Source organism: Apteryx rowi, unplaced genomic scaffold (genome assembly GCF_003343035.1).
Source record: "Apteryx rowi isolate R43461 unplaced genomic scaffold, aptRow1 scaffold_996, whole genome shotgun sequence".
Classification (NCBI taxonomy): domain Eukaryota; kingdom Metazoa; phylum Chordata; class Aves; order Apterygiformes; family Apterygidae; genus Apteryx; species Apteryx rowi.
Window position 1 is genome coordinate 109,360 of NW_020451311.1, and position 13,134 is coordinate 122,493.

A 13,134-nucleotide genomic window follows, 5' to 3' on the forward strand; every position below is an offset into this window, starting at 1 on the left:
GCAATGTGCTCTAGGTGACCCTGCTTGAGCAGGGGGGTTGGACTAGATGATCTCCAGAGGTCCCTTCCAACCTCAACTGTTCTGTGATTCTGTGATCAAGCAGGCAGGAGGCACGCTGCATTGCTTGTGTTGGCAAAGGTGGTACAGTTTCGATAAGTGGGAGGAGCGTGATCTGTATCATTTTAATCTGACCTCAGGGAGTGTGTTAACTTAAACTACCCTCGTGCTCTTTTAAGCTAACCTGTTTTGCCTCATATTGCACAACGCAGTTGCTAAGCGGTAGTGCACTTTGTGACCTAGTGATTGTACCTTCACTTTGATGCTCTTGTTGCACAATGCAGTCGCAGGGCTTGAATATGTAACAGCTGTGTCAAGAAAGGTAAAGCACTGGATTGCATATGATCCTGAGCCTGGGCTTTCCCAAAGGCCAGACCCAGAGATATGTCCTTCGTTCTGAGTCTTTTTTCCTGACTCTGCACTCAGCCGAATGCCATTGCTTCTTACCACTGAAGTTTTCCTACTGAATTCAATGGGGTCTTGATGCCCCCCTGCCCTTCTCTTGTGCCTGACTAAAAGATACATCTTTTTATTGTAGACGTACATTTACCTCTTCTGTTCAGGGCCGATGTCTCGGGTTAACGTGGTAAATTGTAGATGCCAGAAATGCTACTGTGGAAAACTGAAGCGAAGGAGAGCATCTCTATGTTAAAGAAAGGAATTTTTGCAATTCTTTGCCATTTTGTTCTTTATCATGGTTTTTCTTTCTGATCCTTGATACATTAAAGCCTAATGTCAAACTCTAGGAGCAGTTGCATTTCAGTAAAAATCAGATCTTTGTACATAGTTTATGTTTCAACTGATTATAATTGCACAGCATTTGTGAATCTTTTGAGATGAAACTTGCTATATAAATGTAAGCTGTAAATGACCAGCATTAGTTGGACCTTGCTAGGCTCAGCAATGGAACACTGCATGAGTGAATAAATTATAATAAGATTTCAGTGAATAATTCAGAGTCTAATTCATTTGGTAAAAAGAGCCTCTTTTCCTATTCAGAAAATCTCTGCTTAAAGATTGCAGTTTTCTTATGACACCTGTATTCAAGTTAGTTATTTACTTGCTCTGTAGCTTAGTCCTTGGTGGTTTGCAAGTTCACTGCAGGTATTGGAAACTTAATGTTTGGCATTTAAATCGTGTTGATGAGTTATCAGTCATATGATTTCTTTTTTTAATTTCATAATTGTCTGGGCACCGTTCTGTGAGAGTCCAGTCCAAATACTATTAGTACCATTAGTCTGCTTTTGACTTCATTGGGAAATGGAAGAGGCCTTTAAAAAGGAATTAGGGGCAAAATAAGTTGGAACGTGGTGGCCTAGGGAGCCAACGCTGTTTTTTTCTCGGGACGTTTCAGGCATGTCTGATTGGAGAGAAGAGACATCAAAGTGATCAAAAAGAAACCCTGGTAGTGGAATAGCATCGAAACAGGCATACACAATGTCTGCGAGTTTCAACACCCCCTGCCCACAAGAGATGTCTATGCCCTCTTGCTTTGCCATGGCAGTCAGCTTGGGGAAGCATATTAGATTTGCCAGCCCTTCTGTGATTCATTTATTTCCAGTTAAGGAATAAATGTTCTTTGCATTTCCTGGTGTTTATTGGCAGCATTTTCATTTCTTGTCTCTCTTTCTGTTCTTTCTTCCATGCCTGGTTGCCTTTCCAGCAGTGCTGGCACTGTCCACTGGTGAGGTGAGTCTGTCTGGTTTATTTGGCTGGTGTCTAAATACCATGGGCCCAACACCGCCCGGAGCTGAGCCCATGGACTCCCACAGATGCTAAGACAAGTGGAAAGTGCTCAACACCTCCAGGGTCTTAATGGAGTAGGGCGAGAAGGTTTTAGGACAACGCTTTGTGTGAGTTTGTTACCAGTTTCAGAGTGCTGGTTCCCTTAGTGGAGGTTGTTTTAAAATCTCTGTATTTTGAAGTTCTTCTTAAATGGTCGTAGACACTAAAGAATAAAACTGGGTTTACATCAGTGAAAGTCACATGGGCTTGCCAGGCAGCATTTGGCAGCTGGCAGCATCTGGGAGTACAGTGTGTCCCTGCATGGTAGGACTGCTGCATGGTGCTGGGGACTTGTTTGGCTCCCTCTGTGAGACTAACTTTCAACCACAGCTCTTGTGATTTCCCCTTTTTGGGGGATCATTTCTTCTCCCGCTGTATGGTAACACTCCTCCTGACCCAAGTGCGTGCGGGTTTAATGCCCTGCAGCATGCAGGAGGCCCCAGAAGAGCTACAAGGAGCCTGTGGCACAGCCACATTTTCCTGCAAATCGCTGTAAACAGACGAGGTCTGGTGCTGCAGCTTGTGGCCTTTGCACCTGCGTGCAGAACGAGCACCAGGCAGGAAGAAAGCATGGCCAAGCCAGCAAGGCGGTGTGCAGTGCTCACTCCGCGGCACAGCTTTGGAGACCCCCTGACACGCTCTGGGGTTGGGTTATCGAGCTGGGAAGGAAGCAGCGTTGGCTCCTGTTCCTTGGGATGGCGGAAGGGGTTATACTTGGGTCTCTGAGCCCAGGTGAATGCTCTAAACCTGAACCAAAGGTGGAGTCATCCTGTGTTTTGTGTCGGGCTGGCCTGAAGAAACGGCCTCTGAAATCACTTGACAGCCTGCACGCACCACGCAAAATGCGGGGGTGCAGAGTTATGGCCCTTGCAGAGCTCAGAGCAACGTGGGTGTCGAGCTGTGTGACTGTGGCAGCTGTGGCTGCAGCCACGCATTGACTTCTAGGCGTTAACTACATTTCCTGGGAACCTTAAGGCTGTAATGACACCACGGTTCAATAGCAGCCAAATAGGATGTAAAATTCAGATATGGACATGCATTACTTCCCTGAGGTTATAGCTGTATATGACTACAAAGGTTTCTAGCTTCTGGACTCAGATTTAGCTTCATGTCACTCTTTTTGATGACTATGTTGGTCTTTTTTTTACTTTCCCGTAGGATGAGAGACTGGAGCTGTGGCACAGCAAGGCTTGCAAATGCGATTGCCAAGGACGTCCTAACTCAGTATGGTCCAGTGGGACTAACACCTTAGAGTGCATGCCAGGTAATGGGATAATTTTCTTTTAGCAATGTTTGCACTGTGGCATGCGACAGCTTTCCTTTCATTGCACCCTGCATTGCAATGGTGTATGTTGCAACAGCAGCCATGTCTGATGCAGAGTGACCAGCCCAGTCAACATTTTGGGACTGTTCGGAAGAGGGTATGAGAGCCAGCGTCACTGCGTCACTGAGGGAGCAAGCTGCAGTGACTTGCTTCATGCAGCAGGTCCTGCTGAAATGCCAAGCAGGCCTGCAAATCTCAGCTATATGTGCCAGCAAGAAAGTAAGGAGGATGCTTTAAGGGGAAGGAAACAAATGAAGGTGGGTCTGAATGCAGCAGAGAGTATTTTAGGATGGCTTCATCTAAGATCATGTAGGGACTTGGTCCAAATCCAGCCACTGGTAGGGCTGGGGGAGCTGCGTGTGTAAGAGGTGCCCTGTATTGGCAAGGAGGGCTGAGGCGCAGGCAGAGGGGCTGCAGCAGCAGAGCCTGGGAGGCAAAGCGCCCACAGGCCAATAGGAGCTGTGCCAAGGAGGTTACCCAGGGGGGCGCTCGCCTGCCCTGTCCGTACAGACCCCCATGCTCATGCTTCTGCAGCCCCCCAGGGGAACCTATCTCCATGTGCAGGGTTTGCTTTAGGAAACCTTTCCTACCCCCTAGACCAAACCTTTCTTGCTATGGTTTTAGCCTATGACTTCTCATCCTCTCCACAAGAATCAAGGAAATGGGCTTAATCCTTCTTTGCAACATCTTTTCATGCAAAAAAAGACCACAATCATGTTTGCCTTCAGCCTTCTGTGGGCTGCCTCTGTGCAGCTCCTTTAGCTGTTCCTCCCAGGCCATGCTTTCTAGATTTCTGATCACGCTTTCCTTTTCTCTTTATTCCCTGCAACTGCTCCATCCGCATTTTCCATGATGTATTACCCCAGAAAGGCTTTATTGGTGCCAAACCAAACTTTGGGTTTAGTTTGTATATCCTGCAGAAGCCCTGCTCCTGCTTACACCTCTGTCACACAGATGTTCAGACATGTCCACCCCCTCTTGGGCCAGGTGCCAAAAGCAGTATCCACTTGATGTGCCCACTAGCAGCCACTTTTTGCAGCTCCTGTAAGAGGCTTCACACTGGCTTCAGATGTGTTTTGTTGCCATTGACTTCCCCAGGAAAGATATATGGGGGAACTGGTCACCCCAGTGCTCAGCTTTTGGCATCTCTGCCCTGAAGGAAGAGAAGATTAAAAGAGTTACCCTGGAAGTGCCCTGAGTGCAAGCCAGGACAAGCTAAAAGCAAATAAAACCACATATTTACAAGAGACAGAAGAGATGACACCGTTTGCAATGCTTGTAGGAATAAGTAAACAGAAATGAGAGGGGGAAAAACAGATGTTCCTATCCCACGCTTAGGTTAGATCTAAAGACTGCTCTCCCGCGGCATGACTCAGCTGACAAGTGCACAGACGCTTTCGCACAGTCCTGGCTGAACAGTCTGCCTCCCACCCAGCCCATGTTATCCAAGAGCTTTCCCCCCGCGCGCCCCGCTCCCTTTGGAGGCCACGTCCACCCAGCGGCTCCCCCAGCTTCCCCTTCTCCTGCTCAGGGCTATTTGCTTACCCCGGCAGGAGGCTCCAGCCCTTGCTCTGCTGAAGCCGCTGCCTGCCGTCCTCCGCTTTGGCAGTGCTGATGTAGCTTGGGCATTTCCCAGATGCTTCTTGCATGCCCAGGTAAACTCTTAGGGGAGGATTTGTCTGACCAAACATCAACATCTACAGTGCCAACGTCTATATGTGCACTAGTTGTCTGGGTTCCCTTTTCCTAAAGCTGTTACTCATTGCCCAGGCAAAACACGGAGGTACCAGTCAGGATCCCTGCTATTTTGTGCCAGCCTGTCAATCAGCCATGCTGAAGTGTCAGCAGAGATCTCCCCTTTGCTGTCAGGACGGCCCATGCCCTCTCGGCACGGCCGGAGAGGGAACAGCCAGCCCAATAAACCATTCAAGAGTTTTCCTCAGGTCAACGATAACTGCATTAAATAATTTGGCTGGTTTGGCCGGGCAGCCACCAGACATCTGTCTCATGGATTTCTGTGCATGGCGCAGCCTTACACGCCAGAAGGTGACCTGCTAATGGTATTATGGTCGGGTGATCTGTGGATTAGTGTTGCTAAAAGTAAAATCATTGTGTCTCCCACACACCACATTTGAGATAAGCTTGCCAAGTAGTAAAGATGTGCGGCCACCTCAGTCCGGTCTCAGCAGGCAACTTCTTTCAGGGAGGGAGAAACTTTTTTTAAGGCCGTGGAAAAGCTGGTGGTGGCATTATGAACTAATCACAAGAAGGCAGATCGCTATAAATCCACAAGATGGTTTTACTCCTGCCACTGTATCACGTTCAGCCCTTCAGAAAGGCAAAAGCTAATCTCCATTTCCTTTTGATTTTTTCTTTAATGTCATATAAAAGACAAAGTTTATGCTATGTGTGCAGCAGTTTCAAGCAGCCTGTACTTGCAGTTGTTATTAGACTTTCCAGGTTTGATATTTCCAAGCCTGGAGGAAGCTGTGACAGCAGCTGTGTGTTTTTGTGGGGAAAAATACATTAATGAGGTATTGACTGAACAAGATATGTTAATGAGATATCCATGTATAAGCTATTGACCTCGTGGAATTTGCTAATGGGACATTGATTGCTCCGCTGAAGTGCTCTGGTGTTATACAAATAAAGTGGTGAAGGCCTGTGGAGGCAGTGACCATGCGGTGCTCTGGGATGCTCCCCACTCACCTGCTCTTTTGAACCACAAGGCATTAGACTGGTCTTTCAGACATGGTGAAGACATGAAAATACCCTATCTACAAGTGAAACTGCACAGAGCTTCACTTATTCATTTACTGTTGAAATCCGTGAAACTACACCAAATCAGAAAAATTGATAGAGTTGCCTACATGCGCAATGGGAGTCCCCCCTGCTTTGTTATGTGCAGAGTTATGAAGATGCCGTCCATGATTATAGACATTTGCTCAGGCAGTTCCCATGTGAGGCTTGTGAGTGCCTCCCTTCCATGTATCTAGATACCCAGTGATGATCTGCCCTTATAAAAAAATGACAATAACAATAAGAGTTAGGTCCAAGGAGCATGCAGGCACTCTGCAGGGTGGCGTCACCAAAGGATTGCTATCAAGAGCATAGCATGGTGACAGAGTGTGCGGACAGTTTTAATGATAAATGAGTATTTCTCACCCTACTGTTTTTGGCATCCCATGAATGTCTTGCTGAACCTCTCAATCTAGGGGCAGACACCGTGGTGGGGTTGGGTTTGACAGCCCCTGGCCTAGCTGGGTCCCCCACCAGCACGGCTGAAGGTGTAGGAGAGTGGAGGATGCTGGTCCCAATGGGGCCTGGGGACATGGGGCAATGCACTTGGGAGAGGACTGCAGCCAGCAGTGTGGGGTAGAAGAGACCCTCCAGGGCAGGGCACCTAGGAGGGGGAAACCAGCACGTGCGGGAGGGAGGAGAAACCACAATGCTGAGATATTTTTCCCCTGCATAAAGACTTCAAAATGCAGAGAAGGTTGTGGGTTGGGGTCACCAGATGTGGTGGCCGTACAGGGCATTTTGGGAGGTTTCATGACTTCTGCCTGGATTTGTATGCAGAGAGCCCAGGCTGGGCTGTGTCTCGCCTGGATGGATTGCAATGTGCTTGGTCTCCATCGCTTCCCTGTTTTGACGTTGAAATACGTCCATGAGGGCTGGTCCCTTCTCACTTCTGCTAGCCCAGGCAAGGAGGGCGCTCAGGTCTGCCCAAGCCGCTGCCACAGCCAGGAAAAGTGCTGTGACACCCCAACGGCCTGCGCCTCTCTCCCTGTGGGCTTTGTGCGGGCGAGACCTCCAACTGAGCTTCAGCAGCAGCTTTTTAGCCCTTTTGGAGAAACTATGAGGTTTAGCTGAGCACTTACTGCCCCCTGAGTCCCTCAACCTGGAGCAGGTACAGGCTGCCAGGCAAGCTGTGGAGGCTGGCATGTGTCCGGCACTGTGGGGACAGCCGTGTCCACCTCCTTATTTTCATCCATAAGGGTCAGCTCTGGAAGGGGGCAGGAAGATCTGAAGGCAAAAACTCACAAGGAGATCCCCGAGCCTTCAACAGGGACAATTTTTTCCCATGGGAAAAAGGGCTGGTCATTGCACCTCACTTACATGGGAGTGCCTGCAGGTTTTCCATAAGGCAAGCTGACTGCAGAATACAAAGATAATCCCTATAGCAGAAAAAGAAGATTTGAGGATGCATTTTGAGGGATAATCAGAGCAGTTCCGTAATTTTGCTGTGTAGGCACAGCTATAAGTCAAGCCAGTTTAAGTGAGTGGAGGAGCTGAAGGTGATAAGGCCAAGCAAGATAAACCATGTCCGACTTTTATCAAGGACCTGGCAGAAGAGGCTGACAGCCCGGAGGCTGAATCCAGGCCGCTGACAGCACTCACGTGCTCACAAGAAGAAGGAGCTTCAGCAGCCACAGCATTCGAACAAAACCTTCCCGTCCAAACGCTGCTAGCTGCCCAGACCTGGGAAGTTTAATGACTCCATACCAGGAAAGAATTAGAAATTAAGAGCCCAAAGCGCCGGGGCAGCAAATCCTGCAGGGGTTGCAGCCTGGGCTTAGGAGCATCTTGAGCATCCTGGCCTTAATTAAACCGCAGCTTTGACAAAAGTGCTGAGCAAATGCAACCAAGAAATAAAGCCACGTGTTTCCCCTCTAGCAAACCACTAGTTTATGTTTTCTTTCATGCCCTAGAGTGCCCCTACCACAAGCCCCTGGGCTTTGAGTCTGGCGCCGTCACCCCTGACCAGATAAGCTGTGCCAACCCTGAGCAGTACACGGGCTGGTACTCCTCCTGGACTGCCAACAAGGCTCGCCTCAATGGGCAAGGCTTCGGGTAAGTCTGCACTAATATTTCCTGCGCCGGCCAGGGGGTGGGAAGTGCTGGGGCTCGCTGGGGTCGTGCTGCCCACCCCTGCGGTGGCGTTTCGGCCAGTGGCAGTGGGGACGGTGGTGTTGCTCCCAGGTGCGCATGGCTCTCCAAGTACCAGGACAACGGGCAGTGGCTGCAGATCGACCTCAAGGAGGTGAAGGTGATCTCGGGGATCCTGACGCAAGGGCGCTGCGACGCTGACGAGTGGATGACCAAGTACAGTGTGCAGTACCGCACCGACGAAAACCTCAACTGGGTTTACTACAAGGACCAGACCGGCAACAACCGGGTCAGTGGGCTTGGTGTTTTGGGCATGAAAGTATCAGATCTTGGTGGCAGGGCAGGGTGGCCTGGGCAGCGCACCCCTGTCCCAGCGGGGACCCTGCACTGGTGAGTGCGTGGGACCAGGGGGGCTGCAGCCCCACAGCCGTCACCCCTGGGCTGGGAAAGCCCTGACCCACCCTGCCGATGAGGGGAGGAGAGGTTGTGGGTGTGCGTGCAAGGGAGTGAGGAGAGGGAATGGGGGGCAGCATTGCAGGGCACCCAGAACAAGGCGGCAGGAATGGGGACGTGGAAGCCGAGGTGCAAGAAGAGCTCTTGTAAGAGATTTCCCTGTAATTTTCACAAGGGTGATGCTTTAAGGGGGTTTACCTTTAGATGTTTAATTTCTCTGGCAACTGTGCCCTTGGGAAGGGTGTTTAGGGGCGCCTCCAGACACGGTCTTCGAAGAATTTCTGTTAGAAATACTCTGTCAGCACTGGATAAGGACATAGCACTGATGAAGGTTAGCAGCGGTGGTGATTGGTAGCAGAGGGCCTGAAAAATACATTTTTCTTCTAATGGCAATATCGAAGTCTAAATGAAGCTCAGCAGGATGGAGGTGTGAGCTGACATTTCAAAGGAGGCTGCACCTCTGTGGCAAAACTCCCTGCTTGGCTGGGGCCACACAGCCCCAGCGACGCCTGGACCCTGCGAAATGAGGGCTTCTCCATGCGCCGTAAGGCCAGGGCTAGTGCACGATGATGATGCAGGGGCAACACAGAGACAAAATCCGCAATTATTTAAATCATCATCCACCGAGCTGTTCTCATGCTGCATTGGTCCAAAATGAAAAATTGCACAGGGGACCCTGCAGCGCTGCTTGCGGTCCCCATGCCGCCCGCCCCGGCCAGGCTGGAGGTGTCCCAGCAGCCTCCTTTCGGGGTCCTCTGTGTTGATGAGCCCGCGACGTGCCCCAGCCTCGCAAGGGAGAAAGCGCATCCCTAAAACGGTGGACGGGATCTCCCTTTGAAATGGCAGGCACCCTGCTGCCATCCCGGTGCCCTGCTGGCTCTCGCTCCAGCCCCGGCATGGGAGGCCGGAGCCCGCGGCGCCCTCACCGGGCCGCTCCGGCTCCACTGGCACCAGCACCGAGGCCGCGTCTCTGCCCCAGGGAGGGCGCCAGGCTGGCACACGGCGTTCCCAGGGATGCCTGCGGATTTACCGTGAGCAAAATCATGTTTCTAGTGGTTTTTGTTAGAGCAGCAGTTGCTGCAGCCCCAGGGAGGTGCCGAGCTTTCACTGAAAGGTGGGTTGTGAAAGCCGTAGCTGGAAACACGGTGCTGTGACCAGCAAAGCGGCAGGGAAAGCCGCGAGCCCCTTCTCTATGTTTTTTTCCATGTTGTCAGGGCTGGGAGCCTGACTCATGGATTGCAAACACCTGAGATTAGCCGCACCGACTATGTGCATGCGCACTGCCTTGCTATGGGAAGGCTGAGGAGAGCTAAATTAATGAGCGTAAGCCTAGTCTAACTAGAAAAAATAGAGAGAAGATGGGGGAAGGTGACCCTCTCAGAAAACCCAGTCACAGTGATGCAAATTGTCCAGGTCCTGCTCTTCTCAAGGTCTTTTTGGGGTGTGTGGAGGGGTTGGGGTGGCCATCCTCCTCCTCTGCTCAGCGCCAGTGTCCCAAACCGGTGGCTCCTTGCAGCCCCCTTCCCAGGATTTCCCCCTTCCCGGGCATGGGGTGCCCCAGCCCCCCTCACCCACATCTCCCACCAGGTTTTCTACGGCAACTCGGACCGGTCATCCTCTGTGCAGAACCTGCTGCGGCCCCCCATTGTGGCCCGCTACATCCGCCTCATCCCGCTGGGCTGGCATGTTCGCATCGCCATCCGCATGGAGCTGCTCGAGTGCCTGGGCAAGTGCACCTGAGCGGGCCGGCGGGGAGACGAGCTGCGTGAAGCGGAGGGGCCGGCATACGTGAGCTGGCCTCGCAGGGCACCAGCGCAGTCTGACACACCGCCTCCATGCAACCTGGCATTTGCCAAGCCATCTCAGAGGCCTGGAAGATGTTTAAAGCATCGCTGCTGGTTTCCCTCGAGCTCCCAGTCCTTTCTCTCCCACATCAGCGGTGCTGATGCGATGGAAATCCGGCAAAGGCTTCGTTAGATTTTGACAGCTCTATTGTTTCACACAGCTTTATCAGCTCCCTGGTAATAATTTAGTTTAACGGCTGATCTCACCCTCTGGAGAATAGCAAGGAGCTATATTATACTCAGTGTTTACTTTCACAAGTTGAAGTGTAGTCAGTAGCGATGTAGGGGATTCTTTAAAAATGGTATTTGGTGAAATATAAATGTGACTTGGATGTCTAGGTGTGTGTCTGTACAACTGCCCCTGTCCTGTTATTGAAATGTATTGTGACTATGATGTTGTAATGTAAATGCCCACTCTGCAAACTGAAGGCTTTCTTGAATAAAACATTGCTTTATACCACACCTGATGATAAAGCTAAAGCCTATTGCAAAAGCTTATTGATATTTATGGGGCAGACATTAGCAAAATAAGGACAATTCATTGCCATGGCTTTGATCATGTGAGATGTGGTGCTTCTGATCTTGGATATTAAATCATGGAAATCATCGCCATGGCATGCTGTGGAGGCCAAAGGGCAAGTGGGAATCCAAACTGAGGGCTTAGACAAGCTCGGGGGGGGAAGGTCTGTGCTTGACTATTTGGCCCCGGGCTCTGACGGCAGCCCTGAGCCATGGCAGCCCACCAGAGCCCCACTGGAACCAGCATGTGGGGTCCTTCCCGTGAGCACCCTTGTGAAGGCACCACTGAGCCCAGCCCTGCTCGACCCTCTCCAAACATGTGTCCTCTCTGGGGTGAACACAGAGTCTGCTTTTGCCTTGATCGCTTCCCTTGAGTTTTCACAATTCTCTAGAGTTTTCCTCACCTGAAAAGGAAGAAAAGAGAATTCATACTGTCAGAAAATGGTTGGGTTTGCTGGTTATCCTCTGTTTTTCTCCTCCAAAATGTTACCCAGGTAGATTTTGGGGTGTCCAACATCTCCCAAGGAATTTGCGACATGGTGGCTCCTGCTGCATGGTTGCTTTGATCATGCACCCCCTGAGCACCTGGGTGCAGCCCAGCAGCGAGGGAGCCGTGGGGACACCCTGCCTGCGTGTTGCTGCTCGTGTCCCTGTCCTGCCCGGACCAGGGAGCCTGGTGTCCAGCAATGCCCGAGGCCTGCCACTGCAGCAGTTACCGCAGGTGCCAACACGCATGAGGTGTGTGTGTCTGGGAACCCCCCTCTCATCTCCCTGCCCTCTGCTTGTGCCAGGTCTTATCCCACTGGTGGCCGGGGCTAAGGTGCTTCCAGCTGCCCTGGCTGCCCATGCTGGGCTCTGCATGGTGTTTGAGGAGTTTCGTGCTGGGATCACCCGAAAAGGAAGGACAATTCATCTGAGAATATCCTCAACATGTCTGTAACTCCCACAGTGCAAGGGCTTTAAAGCAGATGAGGCTGGGGGTACTCTGGGGATAATAATCCTTGATTGGCTAGTGATGCGTCTAAGGTGGAAATCTGGCAGGCACTGAAGACCTTTGCTGTATTTTTTAACAATTTGTGCATCCATCCAAAATAATCAAGGTATCTACACCTGAAATGTCTGAGTAGGGGGAGGAGAGGCAAGAAGAACAACTGTACCAAGAAGCAAGACAGGCGATCTGCCTCTTCTGCCTTCTTCCTATTTCTACAGGCAGAGTCAGATGCTCAGTGTGGAGGGTGGGAGGTGAGATGTGACCAAAAACATGAGAAAAAAGAAACTTGGATGTGGGTGTAATTCATCACATTTTATTCATTCATGATGGCAGAAGTTTCTGTCTTCTTTTTCTTCCTTAATTAACGTGGTTCATTTGAATAAAAAGATAAATAATAGCTGTCAGAAAAATGTGCTGTTCTGGCAAGTCTGAAGACTTTTGCTCCATTATACCAAAAGCATTAAGTCTACAAAGACGTAGAAAACACTAATCCCCATCTGCTGAGAAGATTCTTATCCTGATGCCTTCACTCTCTTGCTTTCCCCCCAAACTAGTTTTGCCTGTGCCCAGATGGGTAGGGACACACATTTACCAAGAAATTAGTAAATCTGACTGGCTGTCTTTTGAAGCAAATATATCTCTCCAGGCAAGCTCTCCTGAGATAGTCCACCAAACCCGAGGTAAGTAAGTCTTCCCTGCAGCCGCCCGGTGGGACCAACACAAGGCCACAGCCTCCCTGCTTGCACTGCACAGAAACCAACAGGGACACACGGGCTCGCCACCAGCAGTAATAACTGTGCTGTGCTAATAGTAACAACACTGAATGCTGAAGTGTCTCCAGGCCCTGCACACAGTCACCATCATGTTAACAGGCTGAACATTGACTGCTGATTGCACTGCACCATCCTCTCCCTCCTCCTCCTGCCACACTCCAGGTAGCAGCCTGCTGCTCCCTGGTAGCCTTGTCTGTGCTTTCTCTGTAAATGCGTCCTCTGCTGTTTCTGATTGCCACCTCCTCCTCTTCCGGCTGCTCCTCTGGGGGATGTGGTTCCCCCTTCCCCAAAAGGAGCATGAACAGCTCTGCCCCGTGTCCTGATGGATGGTGACTAGAGGGATGGGGAAAAGAGGTATTTTTTTGTCATTGTGTGACTAAGGAGTTTGAGGAAAACAGGCACTCCCAGGGGGGACCAGGCACCGGACAGTGAATGCTTGCAGCACCCCAGAGCAGTTAAGTTGTAACTATCCAAATCCTTGGCTGTGCCTGGCCTCTG

The 13,134-nt window shown here is 50.7% G+C and overlaps 1 protein-coding gene across 1 annotated transcript in view; it reads left to right on the forward strand.

Moving 5' to 3' along the window:
- The window catches only part of RS1 (retinoschisin 1), a 20,261-nt gene extending 9,995 nt beyond the window's left edge, over positions 1–10,266 (forward strand). The window contains exons 2-6 of the mRNA XM_026055378.1: positions 1,721–1,746; positions 3,001–3,106; positions 7,879–8,020; positions 8,150–8,345; positions 10,097–10,266. Of these exons, the coding sequence (XP_025911163.1) occupies positions 1,721–1,746; positions 3,001–3,106; positions 7,879–8,020; positions 8,150–8,345; positions 10,097–10,249 (623 nt within the window). The 3' untranslated portion in view covers positions 10,250–10,266. The remainder of the gene's footprint in view (positions 1–1,720; positions 1,747–3,000; positions 3,107–7,878; positions 8,021–8,149; positions 8,346–10,096) is intronic.
- Positions 10,267–13,134: the final 2,868 nt, after the last annotated feature.